Source organism: Podarcis bocagei, assembly GCF_964188305.1.
Source record: "Podarcis bocagei genome assembly, chromosome: 3".
Taxonomy (NCBI): Eukaryota; Metazoa; Chordata; class Lepidosauria; order Squamata; family Lacertidae; genus Podarcis; species Podarcis bocagei.
This window is the reverse complement of record NC_138127.1, coordinates 111,773,952-111,788,649: the sequence shown is the minus strand read 5'-3', so window position 1 is coordinate 111,788,649 and position 14,698 is coordinate 111,773,952. Positions and strand designations below refer to the sequence as shown.

The 14,698-nt window shown below is 54.7% G+C and overlaps 2 protein-coding genes across 4 annotated transcripts in view; one reads left to right on the top strand and one right to left on the bottom strand.

Annotated features, from left to right (window-relative positions):
- The window catches only part of ABHD1 (abhydrolase domain containing 1), a 128,457-nt gene that overhangs the window by 46,997 nt on the left and 66,762 nt on the right, over nucleotides 1-14,698 (bottom strand). The gene's annotated exons all lie outside the window — the stretch shown is intronic.
- The window catches only part of LOC308583981 (cGMP-dependent protein kinase 2-like), a 39,128-nt gene that overhangs the window by 7,704 nt on the left and 16,726 nt on the right, over nucleotides 1-14,698 (top strand). For 2 of the 3 annotated variants that reach the window (XM_081188546.1, XM_081188547.1), the window contains exons 2-9: nucleotides 1,837-1,965; nucleotides 4,750-4,909; nucleotides 5,173-5,339; nucleotides 7,193-7,306; nucleotides 11,487-11,592; nucleotides 12,086-12,149; nucleotides 13,116-13,193; nucleotides 13,639-13,727. In XM_081188546.1, coding sequence (XP_081044672.1) covers nucleotides 1,837-1,965; nucleotides 4,750-4,909; nucleotides 5,173-5,339; nucleotides 7,193-7,306; nucleotides 11,487-11,592; nucleotides 12,086-12,149; nucleotides 13,116-13,193; nucleotides 13,639-13,727 — 907 coding nt within the window. Of the gene's footprint in view, nucleotides 1-1,370; nucleotides 1,555-1,836; nucleotides 1,966-4,749; nucleotides 4,910-5,172; nucleotides 5,340-7,192; nucleotides 7,307-11,486; nucleotides 11,593-12,085; nucleotides 12,150-13,115; nucleotides 13,194-13,638; nucleotides 13,728-14,698 lie in introns of those variants that run through there. The other variant, XM_081188545.1, reaches the window with a different exon arrangement.

The window sequence follows — 14,698 nt, the reverse complement described above, 5'->3', positions numbered from 1 at the left end:
TAGGTGGGAAAGTGGAGTCCTGAAAATAACTTCCGTGCTCCAGAGGAAGGAAACGCTCATTCTCATAGTTTCCTTTAGTATTAGTGTGATTAATATATTCCACCTTTTCCCCTGGCAGCCTCAAGGCAGCTCACCACCACATTTTTATTTCATTCCATTTATGTGTGGAAGGTGTTGTACACGGTCCCTTCTCTCGCACATTTTTCCTTTACAACAACCCTGTGAGGAGGCAGAGAGGTGAGAGGTGTCTGTGTGTCTATGATGACCAAAGGCAGAAGATGCTGACTGGGGAAAGGTTAGAGGGCATGGAGGTGCCCCCTCACCAGGTGACAGGTGCCCACTCCTGGCCTGGCCCTCTGGAAGGACCCCTTGCCCAGAGCTGAGCAGAGCTTTGAGGGCTCCTTTGAGGGCATCCAACTGGTCCTAAGCGGAGTTTCATCTGCCTGCCCAGCCAGGGCCAGATCTGTTTCTGGCAGGAGGCGCTGGGACTTAGCCCCCCCCCCCCCGTAAAGCCCCTTCCAGATCCCTGGAAGGTGCCACCTGGTTGCCCCACGGCTCTCGTGCTTCTGACATGCTCAGAGGCACCCTCTTCTTCTTCGCTACCTGGTAGGCAGCTGCCTTCCACCGAGTCAAGCCTCTTGGTCCGTGTAGCTCAGTCTTGTCTGCACTGACCGGAGCAGCAACAGCTCTCCCAGGGTTCCAGGTGGGGGGCAGTTCCCAGCACTGCACACCTGGCACCTAGATGCCAAGAAGGTGCTCTGTGTCTGAGCACCCGCTGGCCCTTCCTTCGGGCTGACTTGTGGAAGTCTCCTGCACCGTTTTCTGTCTGGAGGAGCTGGCCAGGCTGAGACCACGAATCGTGGCTGCCTCTGTGGCCCTGACACGTCAGCCTGGCACCTGCCACTTGCCTCAGGGTTGCCTCAAGCCACCTGCTGGGGAGAAGAGAGGATTGGCTGTGTCTCCTGGGTCCCCCCCCCCGCCTTGCCTTTCTCTCTGTGGAGCTGGGTGGTTTAGGATAAGTTAGGGGGTTGGACTAGATGACCCCCTAGGGTCCCTTTCCACTCCACAGTGCTCTGATTCTGCGATATGACTGAATGGGCACAGTGTTTGGCTCTGCTCGACGCTCCCTTCCCTCCCCACTCCTATTCCATCAGCGATGGAGTTTGCCCCCCCTGCCCCAACCCCCCGTCCAGGATGGATGCCCCCCTCCCCCAGCCCCTCCCCCAGCTCCCCCCCCCCACTTTGCTTTGCCCTCCCCCCCACCCCCTGCATTCTCTGGGGAGAATCCTGCGCTTGAGTGAAAGACGCTGGAATTGGGCTGGTTGCCCTGGCAACAGGTTGGCATCATGTTTGGCGGAGGAGCTCAGAGGGCAGGGAGCTAGCGGCGCGGCAGCCATGCCCAAGCGAGGATGTTGGCACGCCCCCCTGCCCCCCTCCCCCCTCCCACAGAAACTGGGGTGACTCATTCGCCCACCAGCCCCTCACTCGGCAGCTGGAGCGGCGGCAGAGCGGAGGCACCCGGGCACTTGGCAGCGCTTGAGAGCTGGGCTACAGGTGCCGCCTTGGGGAGGGTGGCACGGAGTGTGGGGCAGGGGGGTTTGGGGACTGCGTGGGGCGCTCTGGGTGCTGGCGGGACGGAGAGAGCCTGTGGGGCGCTGCTGCTGGAAACTCCCATGCCCCATACCTGGCTGGGTGTCCCAGAGATTCCTGGGGAGATGAGGGTCCCTGGCATAAATGGTGCCACTGCCCCCCCAGCTGGCATCAGCGGCAGTGGGGAACTACTGGGGGGGGCGGCGTCTTCTTCACCCTCCCCAACACTCTTCTGTTTCCTGACAGCCTCGAAGAAAACGGAGTTGACGCCTCTTGAAATCTGCCCCCCCCAAAAGGAGATGGATCTCCGCCTGAGGGATCTGCGCTTGCAAGAGGAGAAGGAATTCCTGGAGAGCGTGGCACTGCCCCAGGCTGGTAAGGAGACCCTGGGGCAGAGGGTGGTGGTGGGGTTTGTGTGGGTCAGAGGAGAGGGGGTCCCAGAAAGAGGTGGGGGCGCCCCCTTTCTGCCTCTCTTTCTCTCTGGAGTTCCACTGAAAGAGCAACAGGTTGTGGAGGAATCTTGCCCTCCGCACAGAAGTCGCGGAAGATCATTCTGGGATTCCGAGACCTCCAGCTCCGCAGGCAAAAACCTCGGGCGGCACCTTTGCGCCTTCCCGTTCATCGCAATGGGACATGATCTGCCGGGAAGTTCTCCTGCACAAGCACGCCGTCATGGGCTCCCGTTCATCTCAATGGGGCTTGTGCAGGAGGGTTCCCGGGGGGGGGGAGATGGGCACGTCTCAGGATCTAACGGGACCCTCAAGCGCCATCTCGCCCAACCCCTTGCTATTCCGGAATCGCAGCTCAAGAATCCCTGACTGACAGATGTCTGTTTAAAGATCTGCAATGGATTGCAGAACCGTGGAACTGATAATTGGAAGGGATCTCCAAAGGTCATCTAGCCCAACCCCCTGCGATGCAGGAATCTGTGACAGATGGGCTACCGACCAAGGAAGGAGAAGCCACCACCTTCCAAGGGAGCCTCTTCTGTTGCCATAGGGCTCTTCATAAATCTCTTCCTGTGGGTCAGATCTGTCCATCACCCAGCCTGCCGCCTAGGGGGTGCCCCACGTAATCTGCCCACCCCCCAGCCCTTGCCTTGCAGTCAAAGCAGTGATTGCCTTGAATGCCTCTGGCTCCTTTGACTGGATTTCTAGGCTGCCTCCGCTTTGGGGCAGAGACCTTTTTTCGTCCTCTCTCATAGGGGCTGCCCCCTTTGGCCGGATCTGGCAGACGTTTCTGATGTTCTTTGGAGCACTAAGTTCAGCAGGTGCCTGGCCCCAGCTCTTCCTGCCCCATAGGTCTTTAAGGCATAGGAGCCCCTACTGAGGCTGCCCAAATGCCCCCCTGCCCATCTTCAGAAGCAGAACTCCCCTCAGTGGCACACCAAGGAGAGGCACAGGATCCAAGCCTGATGAGGAGCGGTTGAAGGAGCTGGGGATGTTAAGCCTGGGAAAGAGGAAACGGAGAGGAGGTAGGAGAGCCACCTTCCAATATCTCAAGGGCTGTCCCATAGAAAAGGGAACAAGCCTGTTTCCCCCTGCGCCAGAGGGTAGGACTCGAACCCGTGGCTTCAAGTTGCAAGAAAGGAGATTCCGACTAAACATTAGGAAGAATTTTCTGAGAGTAAGAGCTGTTCAATAGTGGATCAGTCTCCCTCAGGAGGTTGTGGTCTCTCCTTTCTCGGAGGTTTCTAAGCAGAGATTGGAGGGCCATCTGCCATGGATGCTTGAGCTGAGATTCCTGGACTGCAGGGGGTTGGACTAGATGTCCTTCAGGGGTCTCTTCCAGCTCTGCAATTCTATGATTTTAGAAGCACGGCAAGCCGCCTTGCACTGAGTCAGATCTTCAGTCTGTTCGGCTCCATATTGTCCGCAGTGATGGGAAGCCACGGCTGCTGCCCAGGCTTTCGCACTCAGGCCCCTCCCAACCCTGCAGGCGATGTCCTGGGGGTGGGGCTGGCAGGTGGCGTGTCCCCCTCAAGCCAGGGTGGCCCTTCTAGCAGCTTCTTCCAAGAAGGATGCAAAGGGTTCCTCTGCTCTGTTTTATCCCTGCGAGGTCGAGGCTTCGGCCCAAGTGTGGTTTTTGTGGCTGTCCGTAGCCGGCTCTGAAATGGGGCTCTCAGAGTGTGGGGTGGGCATCGGAGGGAGATGGGCTCTCCTCCGCTGGAGGGTTGAAAGCAGAGCTGAGACGGCCAGGGATCCTTTAGCTGCAATTCCTGCACTGCAGGGGGTTGGTCTAGATGACCCCTGGGGGTCCCTTTCCCCTGCTAGGGTTCCCAGTGTGCTTACAGGCAATGCAGTGTGTGTGTGTGACCATTATGGGAAAGAGCCATATCCAGTTATAAAACAGGAAGGAGATAAAAGGGCCCTGGAGCCCCTCTGGGGAACAAAGGAGAGATCTGGAATGGGGGTGTTTTTCTAGGGGGGGGGAGCACAGCAAGGCTTATTTCTGCTTCCTCCTTCTTTCTTCTGCTTTGCACAGACTTTTATTCTTATTTTTTAATTTATTTATTTGATTTTTCAATGCACAATTTTACATAGATATATCAAACATAAATCATAAAAACAAGATTCCAAGAATTCTCCTGGGCTTCCATCCTTCCCTGTCTGGGTCCTAATTATTAATCAGTTCCTGCCGCATCTTTTGTGATAATCCAAACCCTTTTCCATTGTGTCCTGAATCAAACTACATGTGATATTCCAACCCTACTAACGATTTTCACTTGTTTACATAGTCTTTAAGTTAAGTTGGGATGTGGGTGGTGCTGTGGGTTAAACCACTGAGCCTAGGGCTTGCTGATCAGAAGGTTGGTGGTTCAAATCCCCGCGACAGGGTGAGCTCCCGTTGCTCGGTCCCTGCTCCTGCCAACCTAGCAGTTCGAAAGCACGTCAAAGTGCAAGTAGATAAATAGGTACCACTCCAGCGGGAAGGTAAACGGCGTTTCCGTGCGCTGCTCTGGTTCGCCAGAAGCGGCTTAGTCATGCTGGCCACATGACCCGGACCGAGCTGTATGCCGGCTCCCTCGGCCAGGAAAGCGAGATGAGCGCCGCAACCCCAGAGTCGGCCACAACTGGACCTAATGGTCAGGGGTCCCTTTACCTTTACCTTAAGATAAGTTACAAATTTTATCATTTCTTGCTTCCTCTTTGGCCGCAGCTGAGGACTCGGAGGAGGCCCGGGACCCCGCGGGTGAGAGCTCTCTGGACCAGTCCCCGGTGGAAGACGCCCGCAGGGGCAGCCGAGGCCATGGCATCGTCCCCGAGCCCCTGGACTCCGATGGCGACTGGCAGCTGCCCTGCATTCCCAAGTCCCCCAGGTAAGCCTTGGGTGGACTGGCCAGGTGGGGCTGCTCTGCTCAGGCAGGCGGCGGCCGAGCTGGAGATGAGAAGGACATGAGAACTGGCGCATGGATGAGGCCCAAGGAGCCCAGGATCCTGTTCTCACCATGTGCCAACCAGATGGCCATTGTGGGAAACCCGCAAGCGTCTTTTCCAGAAACTGGGATTCAGAAGCATGGAGGGCAAGAGCCGAGCTTGTGATTCTGGGATGGGCACCAACTCCCCCCTCTTCCCTCCCCAGGGACACCGGCCTGATCCTGGACGCGGTCAAGCGCAGCGAATTCCTGCGGTGCCTGGGAGACGGGAAGAGCCAGCCGCTGGTGGAGAGCTTTGTGCCCGAGCAGCACCAGCCCGGGGGCACCGTGGTGGCCGAGGGGGACGACGGGCACACCATGTACATCGTGGCTGGTGAGCAGGCGACAGAGGGCCCCACTCCGGAGCCCAGTGCCCTCCTTGGCATGGAAGACCCCAGACCCAAAGGAGGACTGATGATCCGCAGGCAGCGCCACCCCCACCCCCGGCACCTGCTTTGGGATGGCCCCTCCACGCACACACACCGAATTCCTGGCTGCACCCCTTCACACCCAAAGAGGCTTTTTTCTGCCTGCCTAAAACCAATAAAATCACAGAATTTTAGAGCTCGGAAGCACCCCAAAGGGAGAGGGGCTCTATTTGATTTTCTAAAGGGGAATCGCCTTCATTAGACACCTTTAGGTGAAAAAGTTCCTTTTGCTGATGGAAGTCTTGTTGCCCTTTTAAAATGTATTTGGGGGATTCTTTCGCGTCTGTTTTTGTTCTTATTTTTATTCTGTGTTTCGTGGTTTTTATATTGTGATTTTATGTTGTGAACCGCCCAGAGATCTATGGGAATAGGGCCGTATACGCATTTAATTAACAAGACCAAGAACACCAGCAGCAATTTCCTGGCTCTGCTGGGAAACCAGAGCAGCTCCAGTGCTCCTCTTCGGAGGCCCTTCTCCATGGATGGAAAAGAAGAGGCCACATGACATGAGCAGCGAGGAGAGAGTGCCACTGAGCTGGTGCAGAGTGCTTTCCCTTAAGCACCTGGTTCTCTCCCCCAGAGAATCCTGGGAACTGTAGTTTGTTTCGGGTGCTGAGGTGGGATGGACACCTGTCAGGGGTTCTTCAGCTGGGATTCCTGCCTTGCAGTGGGGTGGGTCTGGATGACCCTTGGGGGTCCCTGCAATTCTGTGATTCTGATTGTAGCTCAGCAAAGGGAAACCAAAGTTCCCGGGGTCTTTTCTTGGGAGATATGAGAGCTCTCTTCAAATATCTCAAGGGTTGCCACATGGAGCAAACTGGTTTTCTCCCGCTCCAGAGGGGAAGACGTGAACCAATGGATTCAACTTACAAGAAAAATTTGAACTAAACATCAGGAAGAACTTCCTGGCAGTAAAACCCATTTGGCAGTGGAATGGGCTCCTTTGCATAGCTGTCAACTTTTCCCTTTTCTTGCGAGGAATCCTATTCAGAATAAGGGAATTTCTGTTAAAAAAAGGGAAACGTTGACAGCTTGTGCTCCTTTGAGAGGCGGTGACCTCTCTTTCCTTGGAGGAATTTAAGCAGAGGTTAGCTCTCCACCTGTCAGAGATTACTTAAAATATTATTATTATTATTATTATTATTATTTTTATTTATTTATTTATTTATTTATTTATTTATTTATTTATTTATTTATTTGCACCCCGCCCATCTGGCTGGGTTTACCCAGCCACTCTGGGCGGCAGCTTCCAATGAAGAGTAAAAATACATAAAAATGTCACACGTTAAAAACTTCCCTAAACAGGGCTGCCTTCAGATGTCTTCTAAAAGTCAGATAGTTCTTTATTTCCTTGACATCTGATGGGAGAGTGTTCCACAGGGCAGGTGCCACCACTGAGAAGGCCCTCTGCCTGGTTCCCTGTAACCTCACTTTTTGCAGGGAGGGAACTGCCAGAAGGCCCTCAGAGGTGGACCTCAGTGTCCGGGCTGAATGGTGGAGGTGGAGATGCTGCTTCAGGTATACTGGGCCGAGGCCGTGATTCCTGCATTGCAGGGGGTTGGACTAGATGACCCTCAGGGTCCCTTCCAACTCTACCATTCTGTGGTTCTTTCCCACCCTTTGCCCAGCCCCCCCCCCAAGACATTTCCCAACCACCTTGCACCCGACAGCGGCTTCTACAAGTGCTGAGCTTCCAAAGTGGCAAGAACAGGCGTGTTGTGTGTGCATGTGTGAACCCGCCCTTGTTCTCCCGTTGCAGAAGGGGAGCTGAGCGTGACGCAGAAAGGACGCCAACTCCGCCGCCTGCTCCCGGGGGACGTCTTTGGGGAGCTGGCTGTGCTGTACAACTGCCGGCGCACGGCCACCGTCACGGGTAAGCAGTGCGCATGCGTGTGTGTGTTGGGGGTTGTTGTCCCTGGGACCCTCCTTGCCCCCTTCTGCCCCTGATACCAGCTGCGGCTCCTCTTGACCCCTTGGAGTGGGTCAGGCCATCCTGCCCTTTCCCACCCACATGCAACTTTCCTGGGCGCCTGGGAGGGACTGTCTGAATCCTGCTCTCTCCAGATGGCAGGAGGTTTTTCAGCCGGGGGCCGGACAGCGTCCCTCAGACCTTGTGGGGGGCCAGACTATAATTTGAAATATATATATATTAATAAACGAATTCCTATGCCCCACAAATAACCCAGAGATGCATTTTAAATGAAAGGACACATTCTACTCATGTAAAAACAGGCTGACTCCCGGACCATCGGCGGGCCGGATTGAGAAGGCGATTGGGCCGCATCCGGCCCCCAGGCCTTAGGTTGCCTACCTCTGCGTAAGAGCAAGAGAAGAGCTGGCTGGATCAGGCCAATGGCCCACCAGCTGTTTCTGTTTTAGCTGTAAGCCTCCTTGACTCCGTGTCAGGGGGAAAGGTGGGATATAAGTAAATATTAGCATCCTCCAGCCCAGCAACTTGTTCTCACAGTGGCTAACCAGATCCTGGCAAACAGGATCTGGCCCTCTCGTGCCTTTCATCAACTGGGATTCAACTGAAGAGGCAGCAGAGAGGCATTATTATGTGTTTTGTGTTTTGATATTGTGAATAATAATAATAATAATAATAATAATAATAATAATAATAATAATTATTTATTATTTATACCCCGCCTATCTGGCTGGGTTTCCCCAGCCACTCTGGGTGGCTTCCAACAAAATATTAAAATAGAGTAATGCATCAAATATTAAAAGCTTCCCTAAACAGGGCTGCCTTCAGATGTCTTCTAAAAGTCTGGTAGTTGTTGTTCTCTTTGACATCTGGTGGGAGGGCATTCCACAGGGCGGGCGCCACCACCGAGAAGGCCCTCTGCCTGGTTCCCTGTAGCTTTGCTTCTCACAATGAGGGAACCACCAGAAGGCCCTTGGTGCTGGACCTCAGTGTCCGGGCAGAACGATGGGGGTGGAGATGCTCCTTCAGGTATACTGGGCTGAGTCCATTTAGGGCTTGAAAGGTCAGCACCAACACTTCCGAATTGTGCTTGGAAACATACTGGGAGCCAGTGTAGGTCTTTCAAGACTGGTGTTATGTGGTCCCAGTCACCAGTCTAGCTGCCGCATTCTGGATTAGTTGTAGTTTCCGAGTCACCTTCAAAGGTAGCCCCACGTAGAGTGCATTGCAGTAGTCCAAGCGGGAGATAACCAGAGCATGCACCACTCTGGCCAGACAGTCTGCAGGCAGGGAGGGTCTCATCCTGCATACCAGATGTTGTGAAGCGCCCTGAGACCTGCCCGGGTATAGGGCAGAATACAAATTTAATAAAGAATGATAGTAATCCTGGCTACTAGTCATGGGCCGCCCTCTATTCCTCCACGAATCTGCCTGATCCTCTCTTACAGCCGTCCCGGCTGGAGTCCCTAACTGCCCCCCCCACCGTGGGAGGGAGTTCCGCAGTTTCACTCCGCGCTGCATGAACAAGTCGTCCCTTTTGTCGGATCCCCCAAGTAGAGCAGGGGATGCGAGTGCCGAGGGCATCATCCGTGGCCGCAGCTGCTCTTCCCTGAAAAGGTTTAATTAAGAGAATAATAACCAGAATGATAACCCAAACACGGCACGTCATCCCGGCTCCTGCGGCGCCTTAAAAAATGAACAAATATATTGAGGCAGAATCTTTTGTGCCCCAGATACCACTCAAGTTTTTTAATGCACTACAAAAGGGGGAGTGTGAGCTTTTATGTAATAACTTGACGGTAGCAGCTACTCATAACACGGAGCAGCTGGGGAAGCGGTTTCCACTTATCTGAAATAATGAGGCTGAGAGCCGGGAGGGAACCAAGTGTTGGGTAAGACTTGACCCACTTAGCAAGCCCCCCGCCCCCCACATGGGCCTGCCCCAAGTGGGTCTCTGCCCTGGGCAGCCATCCCTGCCCACGAGTGTCGGCTTTCTTGCCTGTTTGGGGCCCAGGAGGCGGGCAAATTCCTCCATGGGTCCTGCCTTTGCCAGCCAAGCCGACTGGGGCATCCTTGTCCTGTTGCCATGGCGATGATACAATGGCATCCTCTACCTATTGAACAGAGGCTGCATCAGCCTCCCCTGTTTCTCGTGTCTCTGGAAGATTGCTGGGGGGGGGGGGCATCAGAAACATTAGGGGGGCCCCTGCTTTTTAAGTTCCAGCCCTTGGCTTTAGTTCCGGAACAAAGACTTTCCGGTGCCATGTTTATCGTCCATCTGAAGTGTGGCAGGCCTCTTGCGATGCAGCGTGCTGCCAGTCGAGATGCGACGGTGGTTGTTGTTTTTTTGAGAAAGTTAATGGCAAGAGAGCTGCCCACGCCGCGTCTTGGAAATTGCCGTTCCCTTCCGCAACACCCTCGCACGCATTTATGACATTGGCATGTGACAGTTGCGCTTTGTGAGGAGTGGGGAGAGGCGCATGGTGAAGCAGGGGGCATTCTTGCGCAGGGGAGGTATCGGGGCAAGGGATGGGGGCAGCCAGGACCCTTGGCTCACTGGCGTGGGGGTCATGGAGGCGCCTCTGAAAGGCAGCCGTGCGTTCGAATCCCAGTTTCTGGAAACTGCAGGAGAGGAGAGATGATCTTGTGCTCAGAGGCTTCTTGCAGGTTTGCCTTTGTGGCGTCTGGCCAGCCACAGTGAGAACAGGGCGATGGACTAGATGGGGCCCCCTTTGCCCTGATCCAACAGGGCCCTTCTGAGGCCCCTCCAGCTCCAAGATTCCTAGAACCAGCAGGCTATTCAGCCAGACATTTTCTTCAGGAGACGGTGTCAGGGAACTGCCATCAACTCAGAGGCGAGAGGTGGAAGGGCAGTTGTGTTATAGGGAGCCTCCGAAAATATCTCTTCCGGCGAGGAGGGAAGCCCCACCTCCAGGGGCCAGAGGATGCTAGGGAGAGCCTCAACACCGACCCTGAGCAAGCCAGAGAGGCGGGAAGCGTGCCCTTGCCAGCGCCCATTCTGCGCAGTAGTCTGCGGTGCAGGGAGGGGCGGAAAAGGCTGGGGGTGACGCGACTTTTATGCTGGGGGAGGTACAAAAACCGACCACTCCCGGATACTTCTAGCGATTGAGCCAGACATGAACTTAGGACGCTCTGCACTGCAAATAGTTTGCACCAAGAATAAAGCCTGTAAAAGACAGAGTCTTGCCTGGTTACTCTCGAGCAACCGCCACACTCCTGGACAGCCGGCTTGCCTCTTCTTGCTTTCCAAACGGGGCCAGTGCAGAGTTGCAGAGATGCTCTCATGCTCAGATGCCGCTCACAGGTTCCCCTTTGTGGCATCTGGTTGGACTAGATGGGGCTCCCTTTGCCCTGGCTCCCGGTGGAGTACAGGGTCAGGTTCAAGGTGCTGGTTTTAACCTTTAAAGCCCTATATGGCCTAGGACCCTCGTACCTACGGGACCGCCTCTCCTGGTATGTCCCACGGAGGACCTTATGGTCTTCAAACAAAAACATCTTTGAGGTCCCAGGCCACAGGGAGGTTAGGCTGGCCTCAACCAGAGCCAGGGCCTTTTCAGTACTGGCCCCAACTTGGTGGAACACTCTGTCCCAAGAAACCAGGGCCCTGCGGGACTTGACATCTTTCCGCAGGGCCTGCAAGACGGAGCTGTTCCACCAGGCCTTTGGCCAAGGCACAGTCTGACCCCCTCCTTTGGCGATCCTCACAGAACTCTAGCTCAATGGTTGCCATGAATTTGATTTGAACTGATTTCATAATGATTTGATTTTAGAATGCTGTATTATTTTACTGTTCTGAGCCCGGCTTTGGCTGGGGAAGGCGGGATATAAATAAAAATTTATTATTATTATTATTATTATTATTATTATTATTATTATCCAGCTCCAGAGGCAGTCTGCCAAGATTCCTAGAACCAGCAGGCTCTTCTTAAACTATTCAGCCGGACATTTTCTTCAGGGGGCGTCTTGCCTCTTCTTGCTTTCCGAAGGGGGCCAGTGCAGAGCTGCCTGGCAAGGAGGGGCTTTGATGTCGGGGTTGTGTGTGTGTGTCGGGGTCGCCTGTCTCCTCAATGCAACCCCAGTCCTGTTTTTCTCCCCCCCCCCCCAGCGCTCACCCTGGTGGAGTTATGGGCCATCGACCGCCAGACGTACCGCACCATCATCACCGAGAATGCCAAGCGGCAGAGGGCAGAGGTGCTGGCCGGCCTGCGGAGGTGAGGGTGGCCAGGGAGCCCCCCTCAAGCAGCTGGACACCCCCCACCCCTTGGCTGTCCCAAGCAGGAATCTGGCGCTCCCTTCTTTGGGAAAACCTGTTGTGAAACCTCCCTCTCTCTCTCTCTCTCAAACACAACCGCACACCTCCTCCTTCCGCAGCGCCCATCATGGGGTCTGGTTGCTGCCTGCCTGGGATGGTGTGGGGACAGAGGACGAGCAAGTGGCCTGAGGGCAGATGGGCTCCCTTCAGGGCTTGAGAAATGACTGCCCAGTGAAGAGAGGGTACCTCTGAGCATGCGGCGAGGGCATTTCCTCGCCACAGTTGGGCAACGCCACCTGGTGTTGGGGCTTGCAGGCTGCCTTTGGCCTGGCGGACTCTTTCGTTGCGATTCCTGCGCCCTAGCGGGTTGGACTAGATGACCCCTGGGGGCACCTTCCGACTCTGTGATTCCACGTCTGGGATATCCGGGGCATTTGTGTTTTCTCTTCCAGGGTGAAGCCTCTCCAAGGCCTCTCAGATGCTGCCTTGTCCCAGCTGCTGGACTCTGCGGAGGAGGTAACAAGGGCCGGTCCTTCTCTTGGGCAGGAGGAGCCTGCTGCCTCAGGGGGCGGGCAGGGGGGGGTGGCACAGAAGGCCTGGGTCTTGGCACGCCCAGGGCCTCCTTTGCCGCTGTCAAATGCCCAGTAGGATTCAGCTGCTGCTGCATCTGGCTCTGGGAATCAAATGTAGGGTGTGGGGGCAGGAAAATGATGTGGCCTGGCTAGCCATGCTCCCCCCCCCCGGCCTCTGGTACTGGCCTGGCATGGGAGGTCGGTGCCCTGCTCTGCAGCTTGCCAAAGTTGTGGTCTCCAGTACCTAGACGGATGGGCAGTGGGCACACAGACTCCGCTTCTCCTTCCCCTCCCTCTGCACATGCCTGTTTCTTCATTTCATAAAAGAAATAAGGGGATAAAACAACCTCAGAGCAGTTTACAAAAAGATTTTTAAAATCCAGAAAAATCTACAACAATACTTTAAAATACAAAAAAGTTAAAACACTTAAAGAACCAAAGTTCACAGCAACAGGAGAACAGGGCCTTTTTTGCAGTGGCTCCCCATTTGTGAAATGCTCTCCCCAGGGAAGCTCGCTTGGCCCCTTCATTATACAGGCACCAGGCAAAACCGTTCCTCTTCAACCAGGCCTTGGGCTGATTGACATCCTATATGCGTTTTAAAGTGTGTGGGGGACCGGGAGTTATTGATTTGTTCTATTTTTGCTCTTTATTTTGATCTTGCATCTGGGTGAGTTTGTCTAAACAAGAATGTCGGGCGCCAAAAGGAGTACAGTGAAGCCGTCTGTTTAGCGTCAAGGGGCAGGGAGTTCCGGAGGTTCTTACGAAGGTGGAATGGGTATTCCGCGGCACCTGTGGCAGCTCCAATGCCGCCGATCGAAGCAGCCAAGTGGGGCTCACAAGTGGGGTGAGGCGACCTTGTGGGTAAACTGGTGCCCAGTTGCAGCATCCCTTTCTCTGCCCCCTCCAGCGCACCTTCGCCCAGGATGAAATGATCATCCAGGAAGGAGACGAGGGGAGGACCTTTTTCTTCATTCTCAGTGGACAGGTGGGTCCCAGTTCATCCTTGCCCCCTCCCCGCTCCACCCCAGAGTTTTTTTAAGGGAGAATGCCCAGTGTCGCCCCCCACAACTTCACTGACAGCCTTCCACATGTGTGGGGCTGAGGATGTGCCTCTCAAGAGCCCCAGAACCTCTCCCCCCGCCCTCTGCCCCAGCTGGGCTCTTGCACGTGTGCTCTGGCAGGGTCAAGAGTCTCTCTGCATTTCGTGGGCTGGACTGGATGACCCTCGGGGGTCCCTTCCAAAGAGCAGCAGGATAGGCAGGCCTCCTGCAGTGACCTCCAGGGCAGTCCCTGGCCAGCCACACCCATGCCAGGGCCACTGACGGGTGGGGAGACGACTGCCCCCCTCCCCGGCCATGGGGCAGAGGGGAGCTGGGGAGGCCAGCCACGCACCTGCCCAGTCTGCTTCATGCCCTCTTTGGGACACACAGGTGGAGGTGACAAGGAGCGTGGAGGGGAAAGAGGAGCACATCCGAGTCCTGAAGGCCGGGGACCACTTTGGGGAGCTGTCTCTCATCCGGTAAGCCAGTGGTTTTCAACCCGTGTGCCTTCTTGGCACCCTGGGGTGCCTTGAATGATGGTCAGGGGTGCTGCAGGCAACCCTGGTGAAATATCCTCTGGCCTCTGTGGTAGCGTTCCCAAAGCAAGGAAGGATTGGACTCTGGTTAATAAAATACACACAAGGCTTGACCAGCAAGACTCTGGGAGGAGGTGCCAATAATAATCCTGTCCACCCTTTGGCCAAGGTCGTTTTATTCACAAAGAACTTTTTACACAGGGTTCGTAAGAATCAATCAGATTTCCTCTGAGCATTTCAAAAACCCCACTGGGCCAAAGTCAGATCAGAAGAAATTATTTTAATTACAAAGAAACTATTTCCTACTTGAGCATGCATATATGTAGTTCAGAGTAAATAAAAGAGTTAGCAAGGAGGAATGCTTTTAGGAAACCCAGAGGTCATAAACATGAGAGGAAGGATGGCAGTATTTACCATCTCTTTGTGAACTCTCTTCCTGGCCCTTAAGATCTACCTAAAGATTAAACTACCTAAACATCAAACCTACCTTCTATCTTGATGACCCAGGATGCCTGATGCAGCAACTGACCTGTGTTTCAGAATGCTTATCCGTGCCTGTCAGGTGCAGAGAACGCAAATGGCAGAGATGCGGAGGCCTGTGGGATTCGATCAGAAATTATTGTCAATGAATCAAACCCAGTCAAGGCAATGCTTTCATTGCTGACACAATGGCTTGCTCCATATTTCATAATTCCTCATAGCAATCCCACCTGACCCCCGCACTCTGCCCCTCTTTCCTTCCCTCCCTCCTCTGATGCCCTCTCGCATCTCTGCCTCCCCAAGGCTTGCACAGCTGTTTGTTGCAGCAGCCCTGGCTGCAAGCTTCCCAGGCGAAGGGTCCTCTGGGGCTGGTCAGGGGGGTGCTTCCCAGGCCCCCGTGGGGCAGTGTGAGGAGGCACCTCTCTTTGGGGCAG